Here is a 19,548-nt window from a genome sequence, read left to right on the forward strand (position 1 = left end):
CAGAAGCGATCTGCGTGCTTTGCGCATGCACAGAAACGCTCAATCACGCTGCTCAGAAGAGGTGCTCTAATTCTGGACTTTTTGGGGTGCGAATGGCACCCCGAAACGGATTAGGTCTGCAACTAGAGGTACAACTGTATGGAAATTGAGTAGGAAAAAGGGCATACAAGCATCTTACTGTACATTGAATTGGTTGATTTGGCTCTGGCTGACCACTGTAATCCATGTGCTGGTAACCACAAGGCTGGATTACTGCAATGCGCTCCATGTGGGCCTGCCCTGGGGGCCTAGCTTAGAAGCTCCAGTTGGTGGCGAATCTGATGGCCAGATTGCTGATGGGGGGGGCACATGGCCAACGACATGACGCCCCGGTTAAAACATCTGCACTTGGCTGCCCATTGACTCCAGAGTCATGTTCAAGGTCTTAGTATTCATTTACAAAGCTCTGAACAACTTAGGTCCAGGGTAGGAACTGTCTAAAACCTTACCTTCCAGCTCAGCTGCCTAGTTCATCTGCAGGAGCATTGTTCGTCATCTCCTGAGTTGGCAAGGCTTATCTGAAAGCAAAAGGGAACTGAGCCTTTAGTGTCATTGGCCCTGCCTGCCCTGTGCAATGCTCTGCCAATAGAAATTCAGCAGACTTCTTCCGTGCTGATACTTATGCATCTGCTGAAAACTTTTCTATACTGCTTATGCATAGAAAACTATTGTTGTTGTTGTTTAGTCGTGTCTGACTCTTCGTGACCCCATGGACCAGATCATGCCAGGCACTCCTGTCTTCCACTGCCTCCCGTAGTTTGGTCAAACTCATGCTGGTAGCTTCGAGAACACTGTCCAACCATCTCGTCCTCTGTCCTCCCCTTCTCCCTGTGCCCCCAATCTTTCCCAGCATCAGGGTCTTTTCCAGGGAGTCTTCTCTTCTCATGAGGTGGCCAAAGTATTGGAACCTCAGCTTCAGGATCTGTCCTTCCAGTGAGCACTCAGGGCTGATTTCCTTCAGAATGGAGAGGTTTGATCTTCTTGCAGTCCATGGGACCCTCAAGAGCCTCTCCAGCACCAGAATTCAAAAGCATCAATTCTTTGGCGATCAGCCCTCTTTATGGTCCAGCTCTCACTTCCATACATCACTACTGGGAAAACCATTCTGCTTAATAAATAAATAAAACTGACTTGCCATAAGTGGGAACCATTTACCCCCTCCCAAGCTGAGGGATTCAAGGTGGTGGTCTCCAGTAAAAATAATTATGCTTAATGTTTAATTATGAGCTTTAAGTTTTAAAAAGAAGGGCTCCAAAGAGGTTAAGTGGTATGCCCAAAGAGCAGCCTTCATCAACTTGGTGCCCTCAGATGTTTTGAACCACAACCCTCACCAGTCACAGCCAGCAAAGCCATGCTAACTTGGGTCTGATGGTGAGTTATGGTCCAAAACATCTGCTTGATGAAGGCTGCTATAGACAAAGTCTGAGCGTAGGTGGCAAATATTCTTTGATATACCCGTAGTTAAAGAGTTCTTATTCCTGATACTTTCCGGCAGTCGAAACTGATTACACTGAATGCATAGACTAGAGCAGTAACTGAATAAGCAAGTCAGTCTTTCTTTCTGTTTCCCATATATACATCAAGATCCTTTCAAGCACTGCCTAGGCAGTGAAGTCTGAGAGGCCTAACATACATACAGCATTGAAGTCTATGACTTTGATCAACTGAATGGCTGGATATTTTTTATATACTTCTCTCTGCATGTCTTATTAGTGTTCAGATGATATCCCTTTATTTTACTTGACTGCACTTTTCCAGAGTCGTTTTGTTTTTTGTAGTGCTAAGCCAGTGTTTCTCAAACTTGGGACTACAACTCCCATCATCCCTAGCTAGTCAGGAACGATAGGAGTTGTAGTCCAACAACCACTGGGGACCCAAATTTGAGAAACACTGAGCTAAGTGAACTTTCAGCTTGCTAATAAATGGTGCACTCAAGGATTTCTGAAGAGCTATCCTTAAACCGGGTTACTCTGCAGCAATTAACATATAAAATAGCCATTTCCGAGGTAGACTTGCCTGGCTGCTTCTTAGGAAATAAACCCATAGCTTTAGTATGAGCAATGTAATAACCAGCGGATCAATATTATTCTTGCTGCAGCTGCGAAGCTAAATGAACAACTGTAGATGGTTGGTTTTTTTTCCTTGCATTGCAACACGCTGGAAAATGGGCAGATTTAAAGAGATCAGAGAAACGGCTCCTTACTTACCTCCTTTAGAATTTTCTGATTGCGAAAAGATTTTCTATTTTTAGTTCCACATCGAGGCACTTCATACTCAGTCGCGTGGCTAGAGAGACAATGCGAACTTTACATGGTAATGCTGGTTATTCAGAGAGGAGCCCTGCGCACTCCTTGAAAGAGAACGTGCAGCCGTTTCAATGGCACAATTAACCGAATGTTGACAGCAGCTCTGAATTACGCTGAAATTAACCTTGTTTTGGGCTAGGAATGTAGGAGAATTACATAAAACGTAACAAAAATACCGTTGTCGTTGAAGAAGCCAATGCATGCAATTTTATATGCCGGCGGGCTCTAATGATGCGTTGGATTCTTTCCAAATTATATCGCCAACACATTTTTCTCCCTCCCCTCTTCACAGAATCCAGCTGCCGCTACTTCCAGCTGGTCTGAATTTGACGTGCTCATCCTGGCAGGCACCGTTGGCCATGTGTCAAGTCTGGGCGCCAGCAGCTTCATTGAAGAGGAGCACCAAACTTGGTACTTCCTCGTCAGTACCCTCTGCCTCGCCCTCTGCCAGGAGACCTGCAGGCACTATTTCCTGGCTAAAGACTGCGATCTTCAGCTTCCCTCTTCAGCCAAAGCAAACCCTGAAGAAGCCAAAGGAGCCCACCACCACAGGGATGATGCTGGCTACCTGCAGGACGCCCCGAAAATGGGCAAGGCTGCCAACTCCGAGAGCACGAGGGGCTCCGAGAAGTGGATGGCGTTGGCCACTCCATGGGTTGTCCTCGTTTGCTGCCGTCTGCTTCGCTCGCTAAATCAGACTGGGGTTCAGTGGGCTCACAAGCCAGATTTTGGCCACTGGTTGACAAGGTGCGTATTTGAATTGCTCTGTGTTTGTTTTTGGTAGGATGGGTGATGGATTAAGGCTTGTACATGGTAGTTCACCTGCAGGGAGGTATAGAGTGGCTGGGAAAACCCACCAGATAGGCAGGGTATTAAAAAAACCCTATTATTATGTAGGGAAGCATAACAAAAGGTCTTTCTTTTGGGCCACAAGCTACTGATACTTTATGGATCTTGCGGCTTTATTAGCTAGTATTTGTAAGAGTTTGTGTTTCATGCCATGCCTTGGAAGGTTTCCTCATATTTTCTTGGTAACCTTCAAAACAGTGGAACGTAGGTCAGCCATCTACCCTGCGTCACTCAAAGGCTCTGAAAAGGTTACGCAGTTTTTGAAAATTTGGCAGTGGAATGTTCTTCCTCTGGGCGCTTTCGCTCTTCCAGGGAGGAAGATGGCAACCCCATAGTTTTCTGGGTTAATGACAATGTAGAGGGAGAAAGAACACTGGAGGAAGATGGCAATGTACCATTTGGAATATGGCTGGAGGTTCCCTTACCTCTGAAGCCACAGAGCAACAGGCTTTGGCTCTGGAGCACTGTTACTTCATCCCACCCTTCCACCCCGCACTCTACAGACCACTTTGGAAATTCTTCGGGTTTGGTCTGACCACTCAAAATGCTTTTGTTCTACAAATCAAGGCACAGCTTCACCACCAGCGTCACAGTCAGAACCAGCATCATCTTATGAAAATCCTAGCGCCTAGGCCAGGGTGGTGCCAGCCCGCTCATGGTCAAAGCAGCCTGTATGCCAGTCTCTACAGCGGTTCTCAACCTGTGGGTCCCCAGATGTTGTTGGACTACAACTCCCATCATCCCTGAGCTCTGGCCTTGCTAGCTAGGGGTGATGGGAGTTGTAGTTCAACAACATCTGGGGAACCCACAGGTTGAGAAAGGCTGCTCTAGAATGAAGTTCAGGGCCTAGCAACGGCTAGTCCAACAACGGCTGAGAACCCCAAATTTGAGAAACACTGGGCCAGGCTAGTCTTCCCCATGATTTTCCTTTCTATCTCCAGTTAGCCAATGGGGTGCTGAGCCTGAATAGTGTGGTGTATTACTTAAGGCCACTAAATGAGCTCACAACAGAGGCCAGATTTGAACTGGCGGCTTCCTGGTTCACTGCTTAATCATGCTGGTGCTCTAACTCTACTTGGTAGTTAGATTCATAGAATTGTAGAGTTTGAAGCAACCCAAAGGATCATCTATTCCAGTGTTTCCCAAACTTGGATCTCCAGCTGTTTTTGAACTACAATTCCCAACATCCCTGATCATGGGTCCTACTAGCTTGGGATGATGGGAGTTGTAGTCCAAAAACAGCTAGAGACCCAAGTCTGAGAAACCCTGATCTAGTTCAGCCCCCTGCAGTGCAGTTGTATCTGTTTGATGCTTTGCAAAAGACTGAAACAATCTTCCTTTGCATCTGCTTGCTTTTTAAAAAGAAAGTTCCCTTTTGCATCTAGGAAACAGTTACCTGCTCTTGGGTGGAAAAACGATGCTTTCTGACATAACTTGCCGATCCTTAACTACAGACTTCTTTCCAACAGACTCGCTTGGCCTGTGAAATAAGATTTTTAAAGCAAGCCTAAAAGTGAAGGCTTAAGTATCAGCTGCCGTTGCGTAGCAGCCCACTCTAAATCTGCAGTGAAGCTGCCTTATACAGAGTCCGACCATTGGCTTACACAACCTCACTCTGGCTCTTCAGGTTTTTGGGCAAGGTCTATCCCAGCCCTACCTAGAGACACCAGGATTAGGACCTTCTGAATATCAAGGAGGTGTTCTATCACATAGCTATGACACTTCCTTGTTATATTCATGTGCAAAAATAAGGTAGGGGGGAGGAAGGTGCCAGGCACCCAGAATGAAAGCCATGGCATAAATAGCTCTCTGTGCTCCGTGCTAAAAATACAGCGAAAACTCTGCTCCAAGGCAATCCAAATTCTCTGATGCAAAAAAAAGCTGAATTATGTCGCTTGTATAAATTAGGCAAGTTTGTGAGATTTCTCTAGTTTTGCATAACACTGTGCTTGATACTATTTTAATTTATTTATTTTTGCATTGGATATTCTGCTTCCGCTAATTGTGATGAGGGGCAAGGGGCTGGAACTCGTGACTTCCGAAATTTCACCAGGTGTTGGCACTGCACTTTGAAGAATATATTTGCAACCCTAATGGCTAGAAAGCTGCTCTTTTGCTGGAGCAGAGATGGGGCGGGCGGGGAGCAAAGCCCTTTTACAAATGGTGCTTGGAACATTTGACTACCCCAAGCACAATTCCAATTTTCTCAGGGTAGTAAAATTGTCCCCAAGCAGATCCACGTGTGTGATATCAGAAGAAATGTATTAAGGCTGCAATCCTGAACCCACTTACCTGTGAGTAAGCCCTATTGAATTTAGTAGGGCTTACTACTGAGTAGACATGGTTAGGTTTGTGCTGTAATTCTTCCTTGGATTACCTTTTGTTGGGAAAACCCCCAATGGGGCAATAAATCCCAATAATTTACACTGGCTGGGGCAAATATATCTAGTTATAATTATCCATATCTGTATCTATCTGTATCTAAGGTTTAGGATAGGGAGAATTCCTCTGCTGTAATCAAGAGGCAATTCCATTTTTTGGAGTCTGGAACAATGTGACAAAATGAAGTAATATGCAATTTAGACAAAAGCATATATATATCAGGGTATGAGATTTGCTGTTTTTAGGCTGAAACTAGTTAACTCTTTAGCCTCCTTCCCAATAAACAACTTTAATACAGGTCCAACCAACCAACAATTTCAAAAAATGAACTTGCAGTAGCTGAATCTGTTAAAATGGATCTAATTGAAATTATTCTTGTGTTTTTGCAGTTCTGAACATAAAGCTGAACTTTCTCTCGTGGCATCTGTATCTCTAGTTATGATTTTTATTCTTGTGCAGCGGAGATGTTCTCTGGTTTCAAAAATAGCAATGGCACTTGGACTCTTGGGAGTGTACAGTTACCGGGCAGCCATTGGAAATGTGGAATTTCCATGGCAACGAGACAGCAAAGATATTTCAAAGTAAGTTCATTAGCAGCTATGTAAATGTACTTAACACTGCGAGGTCTAAAAGGAAATGTTATACGAGCGAGCGGTGTGTTGGTTTGGGCATGAGCCTTAAGAGCTTCTTCAGATTGCCAGGGACCATTGCAAAATGGGAAGCCTCTGTAAGACTGTTCTGCCTTGGTCAGACCACACCTGCAATACTGTGTCTGGTTCTGGGCACTTCAATTTAAGAAGAAAATTGACAAGCTGGAATGTGTGCAGAGGAGGGCGACCAAGATGATCAAGGGTCTGGAAACCAAGCCTTATGAGCTGTGGTTAAGGAACTTGGGTATGTTTAGAGGAGATAGCCATATTCAAATATCTCAAGGGCTGTCACATGGAAGATGGAGCTAAGCTTGTTTTCTCCTGCTCTGGAGGGTAGGACTTGAACCAATGGCTTCATGTTACAAGGACCCTGTGAGGAGCCTCGCTGCAGCATTCTGCACCCGCTGGAGTTTCTGGGACAGCTTCAAGGGGAGCCCTGCGTAGAGCGAATTACAGTAGTCAAGCCTGGAGGTGACCGTTGCATGGATCACTGTGGCCAGATCGGGGCAGGAAAGAGGATACATGATTGGCTCATTGCAGGCGACCAGCTGAGTGTTAAATGACGAGGCTAGGGATAGTTGGGGATCAATTTGACAGCAAGGTTCTGCAAATCTCTCCGTTTCCTAGTTGCAGCCACCTGCTCTTTCACAAATGACGTTGGGGGCTTCTAAGCCGGAAGCATAATCCGCTGAACTTTCAAAGCTGCAGGTTCCATGTGTGACTCTTCCTCCCTTAAAGCTGATGGCTTAATATCGCCATTACAGTGTGAAGAGCAGTTTAGAGGCATGTGATCTGAGGCTTCTGAAGTGCAACAGCTCTTTTTTTAAAATGCATCTTTAACTGGGTTGATATATTATAATCATTTTGTACTGTTGTCATTTAAAATTGTCTAGTGTTTTTTATATATACATAAACACACACATATATGTACACAAACACACACATATATATACATACACATACAAATACAGTGGTACCTCAGGTTACATATGCTTCAGGTTACAGACACTGCTAACCCAGAAATAGTGCTTCAGGTTAAGAATTTTGCTTCAGGATGAGAACAGAAATCGTGCTCCTGCGGCGCGGCAGCAGCAGGAGACCCCATTAGCTAAAGTGGTGCTTCAGGTGAAGAACAGTTTCAGGTTAAGTATGGACCTCCGGAACGAATTAAGTACTTAACCAGAGGTACCACTGTGTATACACACCCACACACCCCCACGTACATACACCCCCCCACATATATATATACATACACACACACACGCATATATATATATATATATATATATATATATATATATATAATAAAATGTATGCCTCCTTGACTGGACTACGCCCCAAAAGTTGGCCTATAAATAAGTTCATTAAAAATACAGCAAGAAACTTCTGCTTCTGAACGTCAATGAGAGCAGTCATTTTAATAGCTAGAAATCTCGAGAGTGTTTGTAGCTACATATACGAACTGGAACACTAGGATTCATTCCTGTAACTTTTAAGGAGAGGTGGTTGAATTGATGTTTCCCCTGCAACTAATTGGTGGTCTCTTCATTTATGAAGCAAGTAGGATTTTTAAAAGTAACTTGGACTTGTGGTTTGTGGAGGTCCTTGTCTCTGATGACACGGCCAAATGTAGCCTTTTGTCATTCCCAGTAAATCATTTGCACCAGTTCCATGTACAGCATTTCCCTGTCCTTTTGCCTGATTTTGCTTGATTCATAAAGCCAGCAGAGTTGTGCTCAGGTAGTTTGTGGGCAAGACAAGTGGAGTTTGGACCAAGGGAAGAATATGGGTACACAAAGGTGTGAAGACCCGGGAGTTGGGTGGGTGAGTGTTATTTGGGTACATGCCATTTTCCCTCTGAATTTTATATTCAGTTGGGGGAATATTGAAAAGGAATCGCTATAAAATACTTTTGAAATGAATAACATGCTTTTTTCAGACAAGGTTTTACTTGCTTTAAAATGTATACTATGAAGAGTTTTATGTAAAATGATCTACAACATTAGAAAGTGATGATTTCTGTGTTTGTTGTAACGACATATACACCCCTCAAATATAATACAGTGGTACCTCAGGTTACATACGCTTCAGGTTACAGATGCTTCAGGTTACAGACTCCGCTGACCCAGAAATAGTGCTTCAGGTTAAGGATGAGAACAGAAATCGTGCTCCGGTGGCGCGGCGGCAGCAGGAGGCCCCATTAGCTAAAGTGGTGCTTCAGGTTAAGAACAGTTTCAGGTTAAGTACGGACCTCCGGAATGAATTAAGTACTTAACCAGAGGTACCACTGTACAGTCATACCTTGGAAGTAGAATGGAATCCGTTCTGGAAGTCCGTTCGACTTCCAAAATGTTTGAAAACCAAATCGTGGCTTCTGATGGGCTACAGGAAGCTCCTGCAGCCAATCAGAAGCCATGGAAGCCACGTCATACATTTGGGTTCCAAAAGAACATTCACAAACTGGAACAATAACTTCCGGGTTTGCGGCATTCGGGAGCCAAAACATCCAGGTTCCAGGGCATTCGGGATCCAAGGTACGACTGTACTGCAAAAGTTTAACTATCTAAATATGCAGCAAGTAATCAACATTATGACTGTGTGAGACCACTCTTCCAAATGGTACACTTTCTTTTGTTAATAACAAAATTTCTACTTTCCGTTTTCAACATTTATTTTCCCCAATTTATTATCATTATGATTATTTATTAAATTGGTATACAGACCCTTCATCCATAGATCTCAGAGCATTCAACTTATCAGATGACAAACGCTTAAGATACGTGTACTTAAGGTACCATAGGGCAAAGCACTTTGCAGCTTTCTCTAGTATTTCATCATATGTTAGTAATTTTGCTTCTACAGAACAGAGGCATACTTTTTGAGGCTGCAATTCTTTGTGTGCTTATCGTGGGAGAACTTCACTAAACAGAATGGATTTTGCTTCCTAGCAAGCATGCATAGGACTGCTTTGTGAATTTCATAAACACAGCAAATGGTATTCTTTATAAATAATGTATTTTATACTGATAAAGCCATAAAATAAAGGTAGGGTTTATGAGAATGTTAAATATTGCATATATTTCAGTTCCTCTCTCAAACTTGTTTTGGCAGGGATGGATGAAGAAGAGAGAGAAACCAGTAGGTCCTTTTAAAAAAATAATGACTTCAACATTTTCAGAAAGTTTAAGTCTCTGTTATGTAAGATTTGCAGCATATTGATATAATAGGTATTCAGCGCTGATAATAGAAAGTAGAACTCATTTAGCTGTTTAATATAGGATTGTATCCAATAGGTCAATTAATTCCAGTTGGTCTACTCTGAGTAGGACTTAGTTGGATGCAACCCTTCATTTAAATGGCACATTTGTTTATGTGGATTGATTTACTAGTGGCATAGTTTACTTTAACTTTCCGGTGGATGTTCCTTAGGGTCAAATGTTTTTCTTTATTTCTTGAAACAGAACAGAAACGTTATAACTGCTTCAATTGAAATGAGAGGGTATTTTTTAATGCAATTAGAGTAGTGAATAACTTCTTTTTGAAATGCCTACCAAAAACCTGCTTCTGACAGCTTAAGTGCAATCAGCATTTTAATTCCAATTATCATAGACTGAAATATAATGTTGTTGGTTTTTTTAAAAAAATCTCTTATCATAGAATTGTACAGTTGGAAAGGGACCCTTTTGTCATTTGCTTAAATTGCTGGTCTTTGGTAACACAGTGGTTTTCAAGATCTCTTGCGATAATGCCAGAGAAATGCTATGCTATCAACTGGAGATGTGAAGGTGCCTTAAAGATAATGGAGTTTGCTAACTGAGCAAGGTTCGGGATATACACACACATATACATATATATATATTCCCTACCCACCCTTCACAACCAACGTCCCAGGGGGAATTGCCATAGTATAAAAGACAATACTAAAATCCGTTGAAGCCAACCAACCAAACAAGGAACCTTCCTTTTTAACATGGAGGAAAGCTATTTAGGGGGGAAATAAAAACAAAAACACTTCCTCCCTTTATTTTTTAACAGTAGGGAGCGCTTTCCAGTTTTTTGTTTACATTCCCTGTTTATTTTGCCTGTTAGCAGCCTGTGCATAATTAGCTGAGCTCTTGAGAGTTTTTGAGAGCAGGAAGTTCTTCTGGTTTGTGTGCTTGCGAGGGGTTAAAATTGGCTGCAGCCTCAGGCTTCTATCCTTATTTATCAGTGTGTGTGTGTGTGTGTTTTAGGAAGGTGGAGGGAGAGAGCAAACAAAGCCTGCAAACTCTTCAAAGTACAGTAGTTGAGCGTCCATTTTGGTGAACATCTGCAGCAAACCCGGAAGAACTGGAACGGGTTACTTCCGGGTTTGCCGCATGCGCAGAAGCACAAACCGCTCTTCGTGTGTGCGCAGATTGTCCCTTTCGTCAAGTGTCCGGGGCTCCGGAATGGATCCCAGACTCAAAACCAGGTACCACTGTATCTGTAAAGTTTCTGCTGTGCTTACCCCCGCGAAGCTGTCCAGCTTTTGTTCACCAGTATGTTGCCTTGTTGAAACACTTATCACAAGGTTATTATAATCAGTGCCGGATTTACGTATAAGCTAAACAAGCTATAGCTTAGGGCCCAATCTCTGGGGGCCCCCAAATTTTTTTAAAGAAAAAACAAACCTGGATGTACATTTCCAAAATATAAGATAAAAAACAAACAGAATAGAACCTACATATAGTTAGAGCTTAATAAGTATGTCACTATTAATCATCAACTTAACTGTATTTCAGTTCAACACTTACTTTGATAAAATACATATTTTGTTATGTGCAAATGGCTTTAGATACCTCTTAGGTCCATAAATTACCATATAGCATATATTCAACACAAAAAACAGCGACAATTTGTTGCTGACAAAGGACAGCTGGACATATAAAGGGCCCCATTACCTTCAGTAGCTTAGGGCCTCATCAAACCTAAATCCGGCCCTGATTACAATTCAAAGGGATGGCAATTTATCGCACAGCCCTAGTGGCGGATGAGATGCTTTGAATGTTAGCATTACTTCTATTTCCTTTCAGTGTGCAGGTACAGGACGGTGCGCAGGTGAGTTCTGGACATGGCACACTGAGGCGTACCAGGCCTCTTCAGTGCTCCTCATGAGTGCAATGGGAGCCTAGAACATGCTGGCAGCTCCATGGCAGATATACAGGTTTTTCTTGGCAATAAAAAGTTTGGAAGCCCCTGGGTATAATGGGTTTGGCTGCAGCCATCGTTGAAACCTGCATGTGATTTTAAGTCTAGTTGTTTAAAGCTCCGGCTTCTCTCGCCTTTTCTTGCTCCGATTCCCCAAAACCATTAGAAAGTGCAATTCATCAGGTAATGGTGGTTTACAGAATAACAGGTCCTTTATGCACCCTGGTTGTGTACAAAAATCCAATTCCTGCTGATGTTCAAAAGGCATGTGAATAGTGGAAATCAGCCCGTCAACACCTTCCCCTTATTTTTAGCCCTCCCATCCCTCTTGAGGTATTTGAAGGAGTTCAGCAGGGGTCTGATTGCCTTCAAATTCAACATCCTCCTTCAAAGTGATTTCCAGAGAAAGAAAGGGAGATAAAGGCCCTGTGAGCTTGAGTCAGCTGTTCATTTCTTTGCCTGGGTGCTGGGCGCCAACTCAAATGAAAGACACCACTGAGAACATGGTCCTCGGATGCAGGAATTGTTATTCCATGCACTATGTTTTGGGTGTAACCGCTAAATCACATGTTTTTATATAGATTTGATGCTAAGACTAGTACTCTTTACCTCTAATATTGTTTCTATGAATTGCTTGTGATTAGCGTTTCTTGGGTCGGGGGTCCAGTATCCCAAGATTCTGCTATGAGGGGTGGGGGGTAGACCTCCCCCCCAAACCCCTGGATCCAGCAGGTGTTATATCTTAAGTCAGGCTAGCTTCCTGTTGAGGCGATTGCCTGGGCGATGGTCCATTAAGGGGATCAAAGGAATGGGGCTCTGTGCATGGTGCAGGTACCTTACCACAGTTTGTGGGTAGTTGGAAAGACAAAGCTGGGGATGAGAACAAACGAGTTGTCAGTGGTGTGAGCTTAGAAGCAAAGCAGCAAACTGGGAACTGAGAGAGAGAGAGAGAGAGAGAGAGACAGCTGTGGCTTTGGGGGAAGCAAGGCCCTCTTGGGTGCGAATGCTGTGAACCCCTCCATCATCGGCTCAGGTTGTATGTATGTGTAAATAAACAACAGAAAGATGCCACAGTCTCTGCTGTGCCTCATTCCAAAGGAAACACAGACCCTGGGTAAGTGCCTGGAACCCCTGGAATCTCGCACTGCTCACTTGGATAGTGGGGTGGCATGTAGCAATACTTTTTGCACTGTGAGTAGGAATGGTTAGGATCGCACTATAAATTTCTAGTCCTTATCAATGGAGATGTGATGACAGGTTATGAAATAAGAGGTGAAATGACCCCAAATCTTTCAAAGTTTGAACAGACTTTGGACAGAGCTGTTGAGACTTTGAAAGAGTGGGTGTTCAAAAGATTTGGGGTTTACTTAGAAATAATTCCTGCTGAGTTCAGTGTCCATTGTTTTTTGGTAAATGTGCACAGGATTGGAGCATTAGGTTTCGTCATGGGAATAACATCCCCATAACGGGTATACAGTGGTGCCCCGCAAGACGAATGCCTCGCAAGACGAAAAACTCGCTAGACGAAAGGGTTTTCCATTTTTTGAGTCGTTCCGCAAGACGAATTTCCCTATGGGCTTGCTTCGCAAGACGAAACGTCTTGCGAGTTCTTGCGAGTTTGTTTCCTTTTTCTTTAAGCCGCTAAGCCGTTAATAGCCGCTAAGCCGCTAATAGCCGTGCTTCGCAAGACGAAAAAACCGCAAGACGAAGAGACTCGCGGAACGGATTAATTTCGTCTTGCGAGGCACCACTGTAAAGGCTCCAGATTTCCATAGCTGAATAAGCATACAGGGTTATGGTTGAGAGTTGTAGAACAGGAAGTTCTGAGGGCAAATTTTACTCAGCATCCCATCAGGGTTCAAAATCAGCAGGGCGCTAGGCACATTTTGCGCCTAAAGATTCTCCATTTGCGAGCACCTCACAGAGTCTGGGTGCCATTTTTTGCACCTGGCTGACACTCAAGGATTACCGAAATGTATGTGCTTTGAAGCCTTAAAGTATATGTTAAGGACAAACAATATGTTAAGGTGTTTTAACAATAAAGTGTAGAGTGTTTTGAAAACTAAAGTATGGTACCAATGGTTTTTATTGTAAACACCAAATTAAACTTGTATTAACAATTTCTGTTAAAAATGTGATGTTAACAATGTGTCACTTACGTGAATTGCATATTAATTCTTGCTTATCAAAATAATAAATAAAAAGTGTTGCTGACCGCCCCACCCCGTGACGACTAGACATTCTGTTTGGGTGCCCACAACCCAAGTCCCAGAAGCCATTTGGCTCCTAGCTTTTCTATCCCAATTTCTAACACTGCATCCCATGGGGCTACAATCCACCAGGAAGATTTCCACACAGAACTCTTTGATTTATTCCAGTCATTTCTTGTTAATGTCTTGTTCCATTGGTAATGGCAACCCAAAACCCATTGCCTTACTTTGCTTCATGGATGGGCCTACTTTGGACTCTTCATTCCTCCAGGAATATTTATTTATTCTAGTTTCAACAGAAGCAGATTTTTGGACCCATCAGACGCTGAATTTGTTCTATCTTTTCTCTCTCATTTTAGGGGCATAATTGAAGCACGTTTCGTCTATGTCTTTGTTCTTGGCATCGTCTTCACAGGCACCAAAGACTTGCTCAAATCTCAGGTTCTCTCGACAGACGCCAAGACAAAGTTTATAGGATTGTGGGAAATCTACAGTGGGTTGGTTCTGCTGGCTGCGCTCTTACTCAGGCCTCACAACTTGCCTGTGTTGGTCTTCTGTCTTCTCATCCAAGCCATGATGACAAAGTACGTCTGGAAGCCGCTGGAGTTTGATGCAGCTCAAGTAACCATCATGCATTACTGGTTTGGACAAGCGTTCTTCTTTTTCCAGGTAAGAGCATATTGTCTTTAGAAGGAACATACAGTGGTACCTCAGGTTACAGACGCTTCAGGTTACAGACACTTCAGGTTACAGGCTCTGCTAACCCAGAAATAGTACCTCAGGTTAAGAACTTTGCTTCAGGATGAGAACAGAAATTGCGCAGCGGTGGTTTGGAGGCAGCGGGAGGCCCCATTAGCTAAAGTGGTACCTCAGGTTAAGAACAGTTTCAGGTTAAGAATGGACCTTCAGAACGAATTAAGTTCTTAACCTGAGGTACCACTGTATTTCCTCGGTTGTAGCCAGTTTCTTGTTTCAGTTCAGATGCTTGCCTGTTAGGCAATAAACTCTTGACCAGGAACTAGGACTACATTGAGAATGGAACTTGGACACAGGTTGGCAGGGCCCATTGCTGCAGCTGTTGTTATCTGCACACACGCCATTTCCCTTGTGGTTCAAAGAGTTAAAGAGGCCAGATTTATCCATGGTACCTCCAGTTGATTATTTCTGCCCAAAAGTGATCTGGGGCCAAGATACTTCAGGGGAGTACTTCCACCTATCTGCAGGACTCTTATGCCTCGGTACATCTCAGTTTTATGTGGTTGTGGACCTTAAGAAATTTGCTTGAGGGAGACCAGAATCATCAGGTTCTTTTCCATGCAAGTCTTTGCCTTGAAAGAAACCCATGTGGTTGTCCTTTTTGGACTTCCAGAGAGCATTTAAAACCTTCCTTTTCATGTTTTTTTTTTTTTAATATTTTAGCAAGCTGATAGATGATTCGTATTTATATTTTGTTTACAACTTAACGCTCGTCAGAATTTAATTTTTGTTTTTCATTTGCTGGACTGAAAGGCAGTCTATGGAAATGAATTACTGGGTGTTTTGTATAGCATTGTGGCAGCCTTGGGTTTCTAGGCAAGCTCTGTTTTCATTCAAAGCATTTAAAAAGACCTCTTGCTTCTAAAGAGACTTAAAGCCACTTACCAAGGAATTTCAGCAATGGCAACAATGGCCAGATCTTGCCAGCTTTAATTCAATTTATGAAAATTCAGATTGAGTCCTTTTCAAAGGTTAATTGTAGTTCTGCTTAAATGCAACCTTCATATGGAAGGGAGAGAAGTGGCATGAAGAATTTCTGTAGTGGCGATTGTACCTTTGTACTACAAAAATGTTTGCCTGTGGAGACTGGCAATTAAGTTTTGAAGAATTGAAAGTCCCAAAATACAGATGATCCTCCTTTATAGTGGAGAACATACTAAAGTTTGTGGAACACTTGAAGTGTATGTGGTGTTAGGGGAGGGGTAGTTCCTCTGGTGGAGGACATATTGTGCTCCTTCTGGGATAGTTCTTCCACCTTTGATCCCAACCCTGCACTCATATTTCACCTGCGGCTGCCAGAAACTGTCAGCATATGACAGTGGCCACACACTGGGAAATGGCTTTGACCGGCTTGTTAAACTTGATGAGGGTAGCTGATGGGCCTCAAACATTTGATGATTTAGGCATGCAAAGACAGGCCCAGCAGATTGAACAGACTAGACCAAAGGTGTGGGTCTAATGGTCAAGAAAGTGGTTTCTACACTTGTAAGGGGCAGATGGGGATTGTCAAGTTGGAAGGGTAGCCCACCTAGGAGAAGGAAAAGTGATCCCCAACCTCTGCTGCCCTGTGTCTATACTCATTCATGAGATCAGCTTCAAGAGTAAACCCTGAGGAAAAATCTGTACCCACTACCTTGTGGGACATCTTCAGGAGAAGAAAAGGCAAAGGAGTTAAGGTAAAGGTAAAGGGACCCCTGACCATTAGGTCTAGTTGCGGATGACTCTGGGTTTGTGGTGCTCATCTTGCTTTACTGGCCGAGGGAGCCGGCGTACAGCTTCCGGGTCACGTGGCCAGCATGACTAAGCTGCTTCTGGCGAACCAGAGCAGCGCATGGAAACGCCGTTTACCTTCCCGCTGGAGCGGTACCTATTTATCTACTTGCACTTTGTGCTTTCAAACTGCTAGGTTGGCAGGAGCAGGGACTGAGCAACGGGAGCTCACCCCGTCACGGGGATTTGAACCGCCAACCTTCTGATCGGCAAGTCCTAGGCTCTGTGGTTTAACCCACAGCGCCACCCGCATCCCTAGGAGTTAACACTACACAAATCCAGAGTGGAGTCCCTAAGGCAGTTGGATGGTGTCTCGTATGCCTTCTTCTGGTGACTCCTGCGGCCAAGCTGGTGCCAGATGTATTGCTCTGCTTTCCTTTGGATCACATCAACACGGTTGAGAAGGGACTTTCGAGGAAGGCAACCCAGGACTTCCATAGACACTTCCCAGGCTTGCACCGCAGGGAGATCGCTTTGGTGCTGCTAACACAGCAAAAACAACACAGAAGGCAGCAGTTGTTACTGGTCTCTGCAGCCACAGCAGGCGCTGTGATTCTCCAGTCGTTTGACTTCGCCCCCCAGAGGCGCACTCCATTGTCTTCTTGAGACAGATGGATGCCAACAACAGCATGAGGAAACTCTCTCTGGTGAATTTCTTGCATGCAAATTCACCACTCAAGTTTTTAAAAGAGGAAATGGGGATTTGCATCCCCTCCACCTGTCCGTCAGGGCACTCAGAACACCTAATAAAATACATGTTCAAGCCAATTCAGAATACTTGGTGCAGGATTAGCGGTTCTGGCAATGGAAAGACACCACTTTATTTTTTCACACCCAATACTTGCTCTTTAAAACCTGTCCTGTTTCTTACTGACACACTGCTAGGCGTACAATCTCTTTTGGCTTTGCTTCACTATTAATAGAAATGCATGCCCTGCACCCGGAAAAGTCATTAAACACTGCCCCCTCCCCCCATGTTAAAAGAAGCTTGAGCGATTAACAGGCAGTCGGTCTTCATAAAATAGTTCATGTGATCAACCCTGTAACTGAAATTGGAAACGTTTTTAGAAGCCTCAGGAATACTATTTTTGGAATACTCTTAAATTAAACTCTGTGTTGCCATTTTCTCTTAGCTGTGTTCTTGTGTAGAACTGCTGGCAATTAAGCAATGCTGGTGAGATGCATATGGTTTCTCTGCAGACTTTCTGTTGCATTAGAGGCTACAGTATATTGGTTGAGTCTTGGTTCATACTTTGGTTTAATTGAATTATCCATCCATGCACCCCTCCTGCGACAGATTGGCTAATGATCCTGAGTTCTGAGGCAGCAAGTACGAGTAGCTTTTAAAGATCCCATTAAAACCTAATGAAAAGTACTGCTTATATACTTCCCTCCATCTCCCTGTACTTATTTAACGCAAGCTTCCTCAGGATTATTCTAGAAAGGAAAGCCTTAAGCTTCTGAAATATTTGGAGGCCTTGCGTTTACAGTGTGTGTGTGTGTGTGTGTGTGTGTGGAGTTTATAGGGTAGACAGGAGAATGTCTGCACACCAGACTGCTTGGATGGGATCATGGCGGTGTTAACAGGATACTGTTAGTTCTTAGGGATTGTTTACAGCAGGACCCAAACCAATGGATTCAAGTTACAAGCATGGAGATTCTGGCTAAACATCAGGAAGAACTTTCTGAGGGTAAGAGCTGTTTGACAGTGGAACGAACTCCCTCTGGAGGTGGTGGACTCTCCTTCCTTGGAGGTTCTTAAGCAGGGGTCGGCAAGGTTTACCGGCCATGGGCCAGATCAGTCCCACGGAGATCATCTGTGGGCCAGACTGGCACAGTGCAGCACCGGAAAGTGTGTCTGCACATGTCTGCGGTGCCAGAAAGAGCGTCTGTGCATGCCCAGATGCCGAAAATTGCACTTGCACAGAAGCGATTTTCGGCGTCTGGGCATACACAAACATGATTTATGGTATCTGCGCGTGCGCAGACTTGATTTCTGGCGCCACTCTTCGAGTCCCCGCACTGTGCTGCACCAGTTTAGCGCAGCGCGTGGGGGACTCGCTGAGTGGGAGGCTTGGTTAAGGGGCGGCTCGTGGGCCGGTAAAACAGTCTTTGTGGGCCGCATCTAGCCCATGGGATGCACGTTGCCGACCCATGTTTTTAAGCATAGGTTGGTTGGCCATCTGTCATGGATGCTTTAGTTGAGATTCCTGCATTGCATTCTACAATTCCCATCAAGGCCCCTCAAGGAAGCATATGCAATGTCTCAGAATATCACAAGGCGCTTCCTCTGCAGACCTCATGGACTTGGGTGTGTAGCTTTTCTCTGCTCCGAGGGCCTTCTGGCAGTTCACCTCACTGTGAGAAGTGAAGCTACAGGGAACCAGGCAGAGGGCCTTCTCGGTAGTGGCGCCCACCCTGTGGAATGCCCCCCATCACATGGCAAGGAAATAAACAAATATCTGACTTTTAGAAGACATCTGAGGGCAGCCCTGTTTAGGGAAGTTTTTAATGTTTGGTCTTTTTTCGCTTTTTATTATTAATATTTTGTTGGGAGCCGCCCAGAGTGGCTGGGGAAACCCAGCCAGACGGGCAGGGTATAAATAGTAAATTATTATTATTGGGGCATGCCATAGTCCTAAAGTGGGTAAATCTGAGGAGAAATCTGATTTAAGAGATTAAAGCTTTTCCTGGCTGCAGAGAACTTTCCAACATACACTTATTTGCCAGGGAATCCTCTGGAATCGGCCATAGAGCCCTGGAATCCTCCAGAGAATGTTCCGGTGTGTTTCAGGGCATTATTTCAGGTCCAACATTACTACAATCTGTTGGGCCTCTGCAGAGCCCCAGTTGAAGCAAGAGTGTGCTACAATGTGCTTAACATTTCCCCGTGGCTGCACATTGCAAGGGAAGATTAATAATAGCTGTTGGCAACCGGTGTTTCAGGAAAGATTGCCCAACGTTATTAATCTTCTTTGAGGAGCCCCGATGAGCGTCTGAGGAATTCCGAGTTAAACATAAGGACATAAGATGAGTCTGTTGTTCAGGCCAAAGGCCCATCTAGTCCAACAGCCTGTTCTCACAGAGGCCAACAGAGGTCTCTGGGATTTCCGCAAGGAGATCCTGAGCCCAACAGCACTTAGCAACTGATATTTCAAGCATTTGGCCCTCCAGCAGAGTTAACTCTGAATTCCCTGAAATGTAGTTTGAAAGAAAGTCAGATAGTTGTTTATTTCCTTGACATCGGATGGGAGGGCGCCACTACTGAGAAGGCCCTCTGCCTGGTTCCCTATAACTTTGCTTCTCGCAGTGAAGGAACCATCAGAAGGCCCTCGGCACTGGACCTCAGTGTCCGGGCTGAACGATGGGGGTGGAGATGCTCCTTCAGGTATACTGGGCCAAGGCCGTTTAGGGCTT

The 19,548-nt window shown here is 44.1% G+C and overlaps 1 protein-coding gene across 3 annotated transcripts in view; it reads left to right on the forward strand.

The window, feature by feature from the left end:
• Window positions 1-19,548, forward strand: part of PIGG (phosphatidylinositol glycan anchor biosynthesis class G (EMM blood group)) — a 57,568-nt gene that overhangs the window by 19,209 nt on the left and 18,811 nt on the right. For 2 of the 3 annotated variants that reach the window (XM_077921553.1, XM_077921552.1), the window contains exons 9-11: window positions 2,638-3,092; window positions 5,966-6,157; window positions 13,965-14,274. In XM_077921553.1, the coding sequence (XP_077777679.1) occupies window positions 2,638-3,092; window positions 5,966-6,157; window positions 13,965-14,274 (957 nt within the window). The remainder of the gene's footprint in view (window positions 1-2,637; window positions 3,093-5,965; window positions 6,158-13,964; window positions 14,275-19,548) is intronic. The other variant, XM_077921554.1, reaches the window with a different exon arrangement.

This window comes from Podarcis muralis, chromosome 17, assembly GCF_964188315.1.
Source record: "Podarcis muralis chromosome 17, rPodMur119.hap1.1, whole genome shotgun sequence".
Classification (NCBI taxonomy): domain Eukaryota; kingdom Metazoa; phylum Chordata; class Lepidosauria; order Squamata; family Lacertidae; genus Podarcis; species Podarcis muralis.